Source organism: Apaloderma vittatum, unplaced genomic scaffold (assembly GCF_000703405.1).
Source record: "Apaloderma vittatum isolate BGI_N311 unplaced genomic scaffold, ASM70340v1 scaffold4437, whole genome shotgun sequence".
NCBI classification, from domain to species: Eukaryota; Metazoa; Chordata; class Aves; order Trogoniformes; family Trogonidae; genus Apaloderma; species Apaloderma vittatum.
Window position 1 is genome coordinate 45711 of NW_009727709.1, and position 15097 is coordinate 60807.

Here is a 15097-nt window from a genome sequence, read left to right on the forward strand (position 1 = left end):
AGGAGTTGCTCACACAGGAGAGCTGTGGAATGCTGTGCTGCAGTTTAATTTGTAGGTGGTAAAGTAGCAGCATAAGGCTGATGATGAAGGACAAGAAGATTGGAGTGATTTTGTTAAATTTTTATGGGTATCCTGATTTTGACAAACATTAGCTAGAAAATACTGAAATCAACAGGAGCTTTATTCTACGTTAGTGTTTCTCAGTTACTGAATCAATGTGTAGAGTGGTTTAAATCTATTTAGACTCCTAGCTTTCCTTGTTTCTAATATGAACATACTAGTCTAAATGAAACTTAAAATGGTGGGTGGAAAGAGGGCAAAGTCAGTAGCTTTCCATCACCAGTAATTTAAAATAAAACATAAGTTAGCTTTTTTGGTTGTTGATATGTGTTTACAAGAAGCATATTCAACAAATAAAATGTTTCTTGAGTTGAATAGCTGAGTGCAGTCATGTTGTGCCTTACTGAAGGATGGCTAAGCTCTAGTCCCTCTTCCAATGTCCACTGTATTCCCATCAGTGAGTTCTTCTGATAACAAGCAGTGGGACTGCTGAGCAACTGTTGCTCCCAGAAGTGGTTGAGTAGTTATCTTTGGATGGTATTTAGAAGACAAGTAGATGTGATGCTTAGGGACATGGTTTTAATGGTGGACCTTGCAGTGCTAGGTTAACGGTTGGCCTTGGTGATCTTAAGGATCTTTTCCAGCCTAAATGATTGTATGACTCTATGGTTGTATATGTTAGACTTTATCCTGTGCATGGCCAAGCACAGAGCTCAGTATGTGTCCTTGGGGGGAGTAGGAGGGATAAGGAGCCCACCACGAGAGAAGATCTAATTTGGGTCCAGGTGTAGTTGAACCATGAGCACAGATATGATGTAAATACTGTACTTAATTGCTGTAATGATCAGCATAAAGTTGTCAGTTCATGCAGAGCTGTTGAGTTCTGTTGGGCTGTCTATGATGTATTATAACTGGGGCTAAAAGAGATACTGTGGGCTTTTAGCCTGTACGTCTTGCATGCTTGTGGTTTCAAAGTAGTTTCTGTGGGGAACAGCATGGGGGAAGAGCATTGGAAAAATGTGCATTATATTCCTGATAGGGAATTTGCATTTTCTCTGTGCATCCTGATTAGGTTTTTGTTTCACATTTGCTGCTGGTGATTTCAGTGTTAAACTTCTGCTGCCTGCAAAGTTGCTTTAGAATCCCAAATTGCCTCTTTACACAGCCCTTAGGCAGTCTGGTAACTCTGCGAGGAAGAGGTTCTACGTTAGGCTTTTTTTTTTTCTTCTTTCAGACTTATTTGAAGAAAAGGGAGTCCTGTAAATAAACTTTAAATTATCAGAAGAAAATGAAAGCATATGCATAAAATTTGTATTGATCTTTTGTTTTGACAGAGATTCATGATTTACAAATTTTGTATTGGTAATCCCTAGTAGATTTAACTCCTAGTATGAAAGCAAGGATTATCCTTAATTATACATCTAATCTGTTGAAATTAAGTCGAAACAAAAGCTTGTGTCGTGCGGTTTTCCTTCAGGAAATCCACTCTGCATGTATATATTTTTTTTTCCTTTTTGTGCAAATTGATTATTATTGAAGTTCAATCCCAACTAATAATTAATGTATAATGTAAAAAATATAAATATGGCTAAAATAAAAACGCCTGTTCTAATTTTGAAAATAAATTGGATGTTAGTAGATGTGATAGAAGAACCAAACATTTTTAACTTTTGTTTTAAAGAGAAGGTAAAGAGAAGTCTATTATTGTGTAGCTGATGCTGCTGTCTTCTACCTGGCGTTCTGCTTAATAGTGAATAGCCAATATAAATTCTAATAGAGCCGAAATGGGGAAAGGTGGCTTTTTAGTAGGCTGTCCTTGCTATTATGGACCCTGACATTACCTTTGTAGCAGATGTCAATAGCCCAAGATTTATATGATCATCTCTTTCCCAGTTTTTGTTTGTATTTTCATTTATCTCCTTCATTAGCATTGCCTAGGCAGTTTTACATTTAATCATGAAAAAATATCAGCCATTGTAGTTATATGTATTTGATGCCAAAATTTGCAAGCTGTTCCCTGCACTTCTGTGTAGTAACTTCAAATAGCATGGCTGCTAAAGTTTTTCCAGCTGCTGCCTGTTTGCCACCTTTCTATTATTCACACTGAATTTTAGCAATTTAAAATGAGAAACTGAGTTTCACTTTACTCCATTTGCCTTCATTATCCTAAGCTCCTCAGAAGCAAAATTTCTTAAAAAAATATTTTTAAGGGAAGTATCAATTAACTAGAAGAATTTCCTCCTTAGGAAAACACATTTGCAGTACTCAAGTCTGTGTTCAAGTTTGCATTGACAGCTTGCTTCTTAAGATGGTTCTACTGCTACAGACATGGTTGATTTAATATTAAAATGTTGAAGATTTTTCAAAGTGAATCCCTGAGTTTATGTGCATCTGTGAGGAGATATGAGGGGTTAAATTCAGACTATATTTGTCAAGGCAGTTAGTTCAGTGATACAACAATATAAGCCCAACTTATAGCTGCTAAACATTGGGTAAAGATATTATTTTGAACTTCCTTATACTGAATTTCATTAGATCCTCCTATATGTTTTATGTAAGCCCCTTGGCATTTGTTTAGCTTGAATAGTCACAAATGAAAGAGCTTAGCGTTGGCTTTAAAGTACAGCTTCTGAAGTGGAAAAAGAGAATTCTGATTGCCTTATGTAGCCTGTTTTGTTTTCCTTCTCCTTGGGACTAAACATCAATGTCTGAGCAAAACTACTGTGATGTTCTCAGGTTTTAAAGGGAAAGCCATTCAGTGCACAGTTCACTGGCTATTAGTATGTGTTTATGGTAAATTAAGAGTAAATATCTCCGGCTCTTGGGTAGATCTGAGTATTTCCTTTGAGGGCTTAGATTTATGTCGTGGTATATGTGTTGATATTAGGCTTTTCTCTTCGGTGATATGTGTATATGTGTAAATACATATCTACTTACATAGTAATGTGAGAATATATTTACGTAAGCATGTTCTTGGCTATTAGGAACTAGACTTACCAGGTCTTTGTGAAAGGAGATTTTTTTTTTTTCCCTCAACTCATTCAGTATTGTTCACAGCATTAACACATCATTGAACAAATTGCCCTCTTGCATATGCTAATCCTGCACTTAAAAGAACTCATTGTAACACGTTTTAATGCTTTAGCTGGAACAGCAATGGAGATGGGAATCGCAGGCATGTCAAATTGTCATGTGACTGAAAAATGTCTAAAATGCCTTTCTCTTTGGGTCAACAGTTTGTGCTTAGCATAACTTGGCGTGAATGAAAGCAGTCCATGTAGTTTGAAGAAAAGATTAGTCTTTGCTTTTGTCTTTTGTGTGTGTTGGCCTCACTTTTTCAGATCAAGTCTGATTAAACAACACTTTATCCTTAATTTCACACTAGTAGTGATTGTTATGCTGGAAGTAAAAATATTTGATCTTTGTTTGCAATACATTTGTTGAAGGCATCCAGCTGGAGTTTAGCACAGCTAACAAATGGTTACTGCATAAACTTACTTGGTAAGTATTTGTTATTTTAAGAGCTAAAGCCAAATTTCCATATATCCATCCGTGCTTGCAGGTGGAGACGTACCAAAGCCTCATCTATTTGTGATGGGCTAGAAGTAAGCAATCAGTCAAATTTGTATTTAATGTCTCTTATTACATGAGATCTGTATATTAAAAATAAATAAATATTGTTACCTGCTCATGAATAAACAGCAAGCCTGCTTCTCCTAAACAATGAATTCAATTGAATTAATTAGTTAAAGAGATGGTGACTGACAAGTGAACTAAACTTTTGATAAGCTGAACAATGATGAGCCAAGCTTATTAGAATGCATGAAGCTGTACTTTTTTGCCTGAAGGACTTTGAGTTGAATTAAGTGGAATGAAAGACTACGTAGGTATTGCTTTTTTCTTAAGCATCTATCACATCCAATTTGAGGTTTTAAGCATATGTAAAGGAATCTTGTAAGGAATTTGTGATTGACCATGTTTTCTGTCTTTACAGAGTAATTCTCTGTTGGTCCCGGACAGTCTGCGAAGCACAGATAAACGCAGGAATGGCCCTGAATATAGCAATGACATTAAAAAGAGAAAGGTGGATGATAAGGATTCCAGCCATTATGTAAGCAAATCTGTGTCAAAGAAATGGTTAATTTATTTGCACATACTGTGCCTGTATGAGGAGTAAAAGAGCTGTGAAGAACAAACCAATGTGTTTCCTATGGCTGATTTACTACATGAATATGAGTGCCAGAGAGACCATTATTCATGTTGTGGGAAGACTAGTGAGTCAATAGTTTCGGCTATTGACAAGTAATGCTCCTCAACAGGGAATAATGAGCCAGGAGTAACTGTTTGGGATTCACAAGTGTTCTCAGGCATTTCTCAAGAGTTTGAGCAAGAGATCTTTTATGGACTGCTCTAAAACCAGCAAGTTTGTTTCGAATGGAAGATGCTGATTTTGGGGCTTTTAGTACTTTTTTTCTGATAGTAGCTATTGCCGCGTTGAGTAATAGTTTACCATTGCAAATTGTGTATGTTATGAGGCTGTACCAACATAGTAAAGGTTGATTTTGGTTGACTGTCAGTTTCAGCAGAAACAAATTGAAATATAAACCATTCACAGTTCTGTGAATGCTTTTTCAAAGTATTTTTTGTTAGCTTGCTTGATTGGTTTCAAAGAGATGGTTCTGTACAACAGTGTGGCATATGTGAACCTTAAAAAGTTCACCGAGGCTTTCAACTTCAAATCTAAATGCTCAGCCAAATCATAGGATGATACTTAAACCAACTCTAGACACTAGGACTGGTGTGAGAGTGTACTGAAAAGCGGAACTTAAATCTAATAGAAGACATTAATCTTTGACATGGCAAACTGTCTAGTTTACATGAATCCAATCACTATTTACTTCCTGGTTACTGGAAGAAAATCAAGTGCCATTTTATTTCCTCAGTTTTTGGTAGGGTTATTTCTCTCCACTTGGACCCAGAATGTATCCGACCAGCTACTGGATATCTCTGGAGCTACTGATGGTAGATGGGGTTAGTTTCCACTTTCTGCGAATTGTGGTGTTGTAGTAATGTTATGGTTTTGAAAGCTGTATTTCCACCACTTTCTAACAACCTTAGTTTGATTACTGAAGGGGTTCATAGAATCATAGAACAGTTTTGGTTGGAAGAGACCTTGAAGATCATCGAATCCAACCTTTGTCCTGGCCCTTTCAACACCACGTGCCTCAGCAAAACATCCACCCATCTCTTAAACACCTCCAGGGATGGTGACTCAACCACCTCCCTGGGCAGCCTGTTCCAATGGCTGACAACCCTTTCAGTAAAGAAATTCTCCCTAATATCCAACCTGAACCTCCCCTGGCACAACTTAAGGCCATTGCCCCTTGTCCTGTCACTCTTCGCTAGGCAGAACAGACCAACCCCCGCCTCACTACAGTCTCTTTTCAGGTAGTTGTAGAGAGCAATGAGGTCTGCCCTCATCTCCTCCAGACTAAACAGCCCCAGATCCCTCAGCTGTTTCTTGTATGAAACATGCTCCAAATCTAGCTTTGGCAAACTAGGTTTGACAAGCTTCCCTGTTACTATCTGAACTTTGAGGCTTTAATATTCTGTGGGCATTTTTCATTTGAAATATTTGAAGATGAAACATTCTTAAGCTACATTTGATATAAAAGAAGGAAGAAAAAGCTTAATTTGCTTGGTTTTCTTGGATTTCTACCAGAAAGAAATGGAAAGGTTATTACTGCTCTGTAGAAGCAGTTTGTTTTAATCTACATTTTAAATGTGTGATTCTGCTTGCTGTTGGCTTGAAATGGATTTAACAGAAAAAGGCAGGGTCAATATAAAGAATTGAATAAAACAAGAGATAATTACAAATTCCAGATTTATTCTAATCTGAAAGAACATCTTTCTTTTTAAAGGTTCCCTGATTCTGCAGACACAGAGCTGTTCATTTTGAGCTCAGCTTAGATGAGGCCCCTGTAGGGACAAAGAAGTGCTGCTTTTGTCAGAAAGGAGATAAACGAGTTGTAAGAATAATGGCTTTTCAAAATAAGATGCAAAATGTTTATTAGTGAGGAAAATCTTCAGTTATTAATAGCACCTATAGGAGACACCTTTGATAGTCCCAGTAAATTTCTGTTTTAAAGATTTCAGAGTCACTGGAGTGCAGTTAATCATTCTTAGCCGCTGTTTTTGCCCTCCTCAGTGGTGGTATTTCTGGTGAGCAAGTTTTCCACCTACTGTGTTTCCACATGCTCAGATGTATTCTAACCTATTCTAGACTTCTGGGTGCTTCATACTTTTTAAGAGGTGGCAGATAACCAGTGCTGAAGCTTTCTTCTTCCTTCTCCTCTTGTACCCTTTGGTTGAACAGCTTTCTGAGCGGCAGATAGAGCTACCATTCTTTTTTCAGTGGCACTATTAGGTCCCTAATATAATATTCTTGCCGTGTTTCTTGGAGTAATATTCACCTGCTAAGACAGAGGGGAAGGATTGAAACTACCTTTTGGGTTTCCTTTGAGTTTTGTGTTTGTTGTGTTGTTGTTGTTTTTTTTTTAAAAAAAAAATAAAGACAACAATAAAACCCCCACATTTATGGCCTGAAGTGAGAGGACAGAAGTTGTGTTGTGTTTTCTGTCTGCTAGTGTTAAGTGTGGTAGTCCAGACGCTTTAAAAGCAAGAGTTCGAGCAATCATGCATGTCTGATTTGCTTGCCTGAAAACTTTTTAACTTAAATTGTTATTGAAAATGTCAGACTTGCCCACACAAATTTTAAGTTTGTCATTCACTTGAATTTTTTTTTTGGTTGCTTTTGGTTTTGAGTCAAGACTCACCTTCTGGTTGAACCACCATAATGCACTGCATAAATCATTAGACCACTGTGCGTCATAGAATGTGTCTGCTGAGGCATCACAGACCATTCTGGAAATGGGGACCAGGAGGCACTTGAGTAACAACTATCATGAGGCACTAGCGCAGCTCAAGTGAACACAGATTTATGTGAAACAGTCAAAATGCAGCTTGACAAGCCACAATAAAACATTTCTGTTTAGGAATGTCAAAGTATTTTGCTTTTGTTAGGCAGAAATGTTGAAATGCCTTGGCATTTCTGAAGCTTTTTCTTCCCCACAACTTTCCATTTCAAAACTTACCTTTCTGAAAAAAGAGAAGAATTGTCCTATCACTTTGGGGAAGTTGATTCATGAAACAAATGCCAAAAAGCTCCAGTTTTCTGAGATCTGCTGCCTTCTTAGGTATGCACAAGAAGTAATTTCCATAAGATTAACATGTAAGATTAGCACATGAACAGAATGAGTTTCTCTTCTAGGAGCAGTGATAACACATTTATGATGGTAATAAGGAGGGGTTTTAGACCATCTTGCACTGATGGTGATACCATCACCTTTCAACTAGCCCTACCTTATTTGGGTTTTATTACTGAAGCAGAAAGAAGGTATTATGTTCCTGTTTTCATTGTTTTCCCTGTTGCTAAAAAGTTATTGAAAGGCTGCTTGCTTTTTGTTTAGGAAAACGGAAATATGTCTGATGCCTAGTCTTTGTCTCTGGGCTGTTAATGTACTAATTGAAATTAACACTATATTTATTTATTTTTAATAGGACAGTGATGGGGACAAGAGTGACGATAACTTGGTTGTAGATGTATCCAATGAGGTAACTTTTTTCATTTTTGTAGTCTTGATATTTGCCCAAAAGTTAAAGGAAAAGTGCATTTAGATATTAGACAAAAAAGAATCCTTGATGTGGATATGTTAAAATATTCACAACTTCTCCTTTTTCTTAGTACTGTAGCTACTATATCTTCCTTTGAGCTTTATCTGGTGGCCCTCTTGACTTTTCCTGCTGCTCTTTTGTCTGTGTCTGTTCCTTCTGCAGTTATGTTCTAACATTTCACAGTAGCTTTGTAGTGGAGAGAGTTGTGGTGAGATGCAGGTGGACAACTGAAGTTTTCAAACTACTGTCTTCAAATGAAAAAGGAAGACATTACCTAACCTTGTATTTAATAATAGGAATATCATTTTAAGGCAACAGAAATGGTTTTACATTACTAGTATTTCAATGTCTTCCATTAAAGATAGCGTTTTCTGGAAATGATTGTTTTTCAGAATGAAGTCAGCTGAAGTCAGAATGAAGTCAGTCAGTTCACCCAAAATTTTCCAGAAGTTGTAGCCACCTTTTTTTTCCAGGGAAGATACTTGGCAGTGGCATCAATGTGAAGGGATAGACCTTCCCTTTTTTCATCTTTAATTTATACAACAAAGTGATTTAAAAAGCTTGAATGTTTTACTGAGGTTCTGCTCTGCGAAAAGAACAGGGAGAGGAGCTGACAGAGAAATGTCTTCAGCAGCTCCAAGTGCCCAAATGATGTCAGCCAAGTAGAAAAATGGGTTACAGCTTGGGATTTTACTAATCCTTTTGGAAGCCTTGCTTACAGTGAAACTGCTCAATAATCAATCAGTAGCCCTAGTGCCCTCTTGTGAGGACTCCTTTCTTGCTGCTGCTATTCTCATGAACAAAAGGAGCATGGAGAACCTGCAGAGCTCTGATGGCATTGTAGCTTTGTAGGCTGGCTGTTTCAGGTTAAAAGTAAATGCAAAGAGTGCTTCTGGAAGGGAAAACGTCACCTGAGAGCTGATTTTAGTTTCTCATGCAGATACAAGTAGTGAGACAATTGCAGATCGTATTTAGAAAGAAGTGACAGATACTATGGTATATAAAGCATGTGTCTTTATCTCTTCTTCTGAAGATAGAGATGAGCAAGGTTTGTATGGGCTAAAAGATTTTTGAAATGTTTGTTGTCACTAGCAATGCATGGAGGACGTACGTGCTAAAAACATTGTAAACTTACTGCAGTTAGTCTTGGCCTTTCTTGCTCTTATTGTGTATCGTGCAGACTTGCCTTAGTTCGTATTTAGATATACTTAGAATGCAAACTCTGTGCTTGGAAACAGTTTATCATTACATATAGTGTAAAATACAACCAAAATGATTTCTTGAGTAATATATTTCTTTGATAGCTTACTTAAGTCTCTGAACTGATGAATGGGGATGAACTTTTTTTTTTCCTGTGGAGATAACAAAATGTCTTGTCAGTTGAACTTACTGCATAAATTCCTCTAGTATTTTTTTCCTATAGACTCCTTACTGGTGTTTGTGCACCAAACCATGACACGATTCTGTGGTTTTTCTCCATTGTTTTAGGATCCTTCTTCCCCAAGGGCAAGTCCCACTCATTCACCACGTGAAAATGGTATAGATAAAACCCGTCTGTTGAAGAAAGATGCCTCTAGCAGTCCAGCATCTACAGCCTCTTCAGGAAGTTCCACTTCCCTCAAATCCAAAGAAATGAGTCTGGTGGGTAGCAGTTACCTATCAGCCAGATAAATGTTCTTTCTTGTGAAGTGTAAATCCATTTTCGTGCATAAAGTACAGGAGTTTAAACACTCGAAGTTTAAATGGAGTACTGTTTATCCAGATGTTTGTAGCATTATTCAGCTTTTCTCCTCAGCAGTATTTTCTTCTACTTTTTTGATGTCTTGTGTTTCCTACATTTCTATCAAATGAATTGCAAATTTACTACAAAGTATGGGAGTTGCTTAAGAATTGTTACTTTTCCTTGAGCAAGAGCTTATACTTTAACATTGTGTATAGTCACTGAGAAGTTCTCTAGGTTTTTGTTAAACTCTTCTAAATAAGTTGTTATTATTTTAAATTTTTTTTCTTGCAATATAGCTAGTAATCTGATCAGATTGTAGCTTTTGTCATACTTTTTGATGCTATGAACTATGGTGGTATTTTGTTTTGGTACTTAGGTTTGCTGTGTCCCATAATACTAGACACAGTAATGATTCCAAGCAAAAATAAGTTTGTGATGCATATTGTATTGTCCTGAAAAAAAATTAGCTCGAGCATTTTTTCATGCCAATGGAAGAAGGAAAAATAACTTTCTACATTTATATTTTTATTTTAATTTTAGCAGCATCAAAAGGGTCAGCATTTATCTCTCACAAGTTAATTTTGTCAGCATTGTGTGGGTTTATGAAAATTGGCTGAGGGACTAAGTAGTAGGTGCCCAGCATCCCAGCTGCTGTTGTGATAAATTGCATAATATGGCCTGGATTAAAAATAATATTCATTTAATTTGTTTAATGATACCAGCATGAAAAAGCCAGCACGCCTGTTCTGAAATCCAGCACACCAACTCCTCGAAGTGATGTGCCAACCCCAGGCACTAGTGCAACTCCAGGACTTCGTCCAGGCCTTGGCAAGCCTTCAACAATGGACCCTCTGGTTAACCAAGCTGGTAATGCATTACATCACATGTTTTTATGGTTCCAGAATTACTCTATTTTTACATATGGAGAGTTCTGTGCAAGTGTTAACTAAAAGTATTGCTTTGTTCTTGATATCAAGAGAGGGCTGGATGAGAAGCAGATGTTTGGATTACCAAGAGTTTGAATATCTTTCTATCTCTTATCCTTGTCTTATTTTTGCCCTTATCTTTTTTTTTATTTTTTGCAAATGATAAGCAGACTGAATGCAATATAAAAAGACTTCTCAGAAGTTTCTGGTACTTATTCTGAATGCAATCTCTTTTCCAGCTCTTTGTCTGAATCTACTAATATTTGCTGCAGTGTAAATCTTGAAAAGTCTAGGAGGAAGTTTACTTTTTGCTGTTCAAGCTGGTACAGCACAGTTGCTTCAGACATGAACTGTGTAAACCATGACTGTCAGCTCTACTGCTTAATTTGGCAAAGCAGAAATTAATGTAAACAGGAAAATATTATAAAAATGGAAATTGGTAATGCTAGAAGAGATTGTTAGAAGTAATCAGCAGGTTCAGATTTCAGTAGATCTTTCACTGAGTGAAGAGGGGTGGTTGTACTGATAAATTATGGTAATATTTCTCGGCAATATGTGTGTGTGAGAGGGAAAGGTTAGGTATTTTAGGGTAAAAATAGGCTGTTTTCTTCCCTGTATGTATGGAATATATGTAAATAAAACTACTTGATATACTTTTTCTGCAGCTGCAGGTTTGCGGACACCATTGGCAGTACCAGGGCCGTACCCTGCACCGTTTGGAATGGTACCTCATGCTGGCATGAATGGAGAGTTAACGAGTCCAGGGGCAGCTTATGCCAGTCTGCACAATATGTCACCCCAGATGAGCGCTGCTGCTGCTGCAGCTGCTGTGGTTGCCTATGGAAGATCTCCTATGGTAGGTCATACGTTGCATACAGTCTCAATTGTGAGTTGTGGTTCACTGAGAAGAGCTACATGCTTCGTTGACCACTGTCGAATTCCCAAGTTATGACAGTGCCAGAGGCGTGATAGCTTCACTGTATGTTTCACTTTGCTGTGTGGCTGGAGAAACAAATTTGCACCTTGAAAACAAAGAATCTTAGTGTGTTTATGTACGTTTCCTTTTTCCTTCACCGTTAGTGCTTTGACTGGTTAATAAATGCTAAAAAAGTTATTTTATCCTTCTAATGAAAAGGTAGTTTTGGTAGCTACAAAGTAATTAATTAGTGCTGTGAACATCTGCTTTCCTCTTGCTGAACCAGGTTTACGTTCTGTACTCACATACCGTATTAATCTTGAAGCATGTAGAAATCTTTCTGTCTACGTCTCTGTCCTTGTATTTTGTCTTTTTGAGGAAATCAACGTAAGTTGGTTGGTACTTGTCTTGGAGCTCTGTGATAACTTGTGTTGAGAGTAGTAGCTGTTGTAGATGTAAACAGAATATAGTAATTGTAGCTGCTGTCAAGCAGAATAACCTGGGGGCTTGATTCTGCAAAAGCAGCTTTATGCATAGACAGACTTACCTATGGGTCAGTTTGCAAGATTGCATTTAGGCCTGTCATCTTCTCACTATTGTAGATACGACTACTTTTTTCAAACTGTTAAGCAGATCTTTCATGTGAAAATGTGGGAATTTTAAGTAGTATATGCAGTCATTAAAGCAGTAAGAATTTTAACTCAGATACAGCGCTCGGAAGAAAAACTAGATATTTGGTCTAGAACTTTTGTTTGGGTTATTTGATGTACATATTTATTCTGGATATGAAAGCTGAGTGGAATTGCTTTATGGAAGGAGAGCATAGTATATTTAAGCTGTCAAAAATTTTGTCTGCAACCTACTGTGTAGCTCTGTGAGAGATCCCCTCAGCTGATGTGCCCACACAGTGTAGTGTGGAGCCGTGCAGAGATTCAGGGTGGGGTCTGAGTCTCCTTCCCAGCCCTGTGCTATGCTTGCCTGGGTACGCGCTAGCTGTCACAGTGTGAAGGAACGCTAGCGTGGCTACATGCCGACACGTAGTGTACTCTTAAAGTCCTGAACTAGCTCTGTGCTAACACAGGGATATTTGTGTTACCTTCAATGCTGTGAATGCATGATATATATTATTGGTTCTCTGTTCACATATGAATACTTCTAGCAGAAGCATGCCTAGTGAAAGTGTCTTTTTGCCTTGTCCGCCCCCTCCCCATGAAGGGTGGGCACTTGCACTGTGGGTAAAAGCCATATTTTGCTTAAATGCATAAATCTTGGGGGTGAAGAAAAGGGGCTTGCTGAGTGAAATTGAAAGTGGGACACTAATTTGTTTTTCATTTTCAGGTTGGGTTTGATCCTCCTCCTCACATGAGAGTACCTGGAATCCCTCCAAATCTAGCAGGGATTCCTGGGGGAAAACCGTAAGTAGCTTTTAACATTTTGATAACATCTGTAATATCTAGAAACAATAATTATTTTTTCTGTACAAAAATTCCAAAGGGGACAATGTTTGTTTGCTCCCAAGAGCTTGTTTTAGACTTCTCCTGGTAAGAGGTGCAGCATATAAATTCTCACATGATAGCTGTCATATCCTAAAACAGGTGTGCAAATTATCTATATCCAAGAAAAAACTGTTGAAGGTATATTTTTAACGTTTTTTATTTCCTCATTTCTGGGGAATGTTAAGGGGACTACAGACTGGTAGGCAGTGATAAAATGCATAAGATAACAAGGTGTTGAAACTGAACTTTATACTCTACTAAGCATAAATATGTAGTGTGCACTCGCAGACTCCTTGTCTGGCACCTGTTTTTTCAGGCATGAGAGTCTGAAATTGCTGATTGCAGTGGGTATCTGAAACAGTTACTTCAGCAACTGATGCACATCTTGTATAACAGAGCAAGCTCTTTAGAACGTTTGTGTAAATGTGCAGCTGGAGAGCAAAAGCATGACGAAGTAGTTGTGCAGCAGGTGTTGCATAGATGTAGGATAACTTTCACATCAGGTTCTTTTTATTTAGAATTTTTGATTACTGGTAAAGAGGTGGTGTGATGCTGTGGCTTGTTGATCTTACAGTAAAATCTTACCAGAACAGCATACATTGGTGATATTTGTTCACACAAGGTGGAGCACATTCTCAGTAATCTGGGTTTGGTAGACTGTTGAGACTGAGTTGACCCATGTACAGTAGACTCATAAGCACGTATGATCTCTTAAAAAAAATGTAATTATTTTTTAACTGGACGAGTAGTCTGTGCAGCTATATATTGAACATAGAGTACAAATCGGACTAATCTGTTTTCATGGAGAGAGTGGGGCAGAAGGAATTATAACAGGAATTTTGACACTGTTAGAATGTGTTCTGTGTCCCTTCATGCTTCATTTCTGTATTCTCTTTCAATAAAAAGTTGCAGTTAGATTGGTTTCTCTCTATCTAGGTATGTACGTATTTTTGAAACTATCTTAACACTTAGCACTTTCTATGCTGGAGTTTCCTGTTACAAACTGTGTTCTTTACTATTTTGTCATGGTTTAATTTTTCCTTTTGCAGCTTTAGGAGAAATTTTGAAACTATTACTTTTAGGCTTCTGCCTTTAGTTATAAGACATACTGTAATGAAAGTTATACACACATGTTTCTGTTTGCCTTCATTTTGAACTCCTGCTAATAGCTAGTGATACATTGCAATATCTGTCATACAAATATTCTTGAGAGTACAGGCAAAAAAGTGTTGTGTTTTCTTCTGCTCTTTTTCCATAACAGTGGGAAAGCAGCAAACTTAGATTAGGAAAGCCACTCTGAATGTGTTTTCATTGTTAACTACCATGCTTTTGAGAACAGACTTAGCTATCTGTTGGCAGTGTGAGAAACCTGTTAAATCCTGGATTTACTTAACAAAAAGGTGGTGGTATGTTGACAACATTACTGAAGTGAAGGCTCTGTGAGTTATGTTAGGTATCAAATGGTGGTACATTTAAATTTAGTTCAGAAAGGAACAGGCTTTGTTCTCAAAACATTCTTTTATTATGGGTCAGACTCATTCTTGTTGACTTCAGTAGAATTTGGCATACTAGTATAAAATATTTTTTTGGAGCTTGCATAATCTATAAGTTCTTACTTTTAAGTACGTATGTTAATAAGGTTTCAATGACTTATTCCATTAGTAATACCAGGCAATATTTTATATTATAAGGTAGGAAAACGTGTACTGGAAGGCTGCTATGAGGTCATTCCAGAGACTTCTCCAAGCTGAATAACCCCAGCTCCCTCAGCCTGTCCTCATAGCAGGGGTTCTCCATCCCTCTAATCATTTTTGTGGCCCTCCTCTGGACCTGGTCCAGGAGATCCATGTCCTTTTTGTACTGTGGCCTCCAGAACTGGACACAGTACTCCAGGTGGGGCCTCACCAAAGCACAGCAGAGGGGGGGAATTACCTCCCTTGACCTGCTGGTCACACTCCTTTTGGTACAGCCTGGGACATGGTTCAGCTTTTGGGCTGCAAGTGCCCACTGCCAGCTCATGTTGAGCCTCTCGTCAACTAACACACATTAATTAGATCCCCTCTCAGTCTTCTCCTCTCTGGACTCAAATGCCCCAGGTCTCTCAGCCTTTCCTCGTAAGGCAGGTGTTCCTGTCCCTTAATCATCCTTGTAGCCCTCTGTTGGACTCTAAAGTTAGTCTCCGTCCCTCCTGAACCAGGGAGCCCAGAACTAGATGCAGTAGTCTAGGTGAGGTCTCACTAGG

The 15097-nt window shown here is 37.9% G+C and overlaps 1 protein-coding gene across 1 annotated transcript in view; it reads left to right on the top strand.

The window, feature by feature from the left end:
- TLE1 (transducin-like enhancer of split 1 (E(sp1) homolog, Drosophila)) overlaps window positions 1-15097 on the top strand; it is a gene marked incomplete at its 5' end in the record, with an annotated part of 73674 nt that overhangs the window by 44303 nt on the left and 14274 nt on the right. Inside the window, 7 exons of the mRNA XM_009873764.1 lie at window positions 4055-4171; window positions 7681-7734; window positions 9283-9435; window positions 10240-10384; window positions 10764-10766; window positions 11109-11299; window positions 12698-12774. Coding sequence (XP_009872066.1) covers window positions 4055-4171; window positions 7681-7734; window positions 9283-9435; window positions 10240-10384; window positions 10764-10766; window positions 11109-11299; window positions 12698-12774 — 740 coding nt within the window. The remainder of the gene's footprint in view (window positions 1-4054; window positions 4172-7680; window positions 7735-9282; window positions 9436-10239; window positions 10385-10763; window positions 10767-11108; window positions 11300-12697; window positions 12775-15097) is intronic.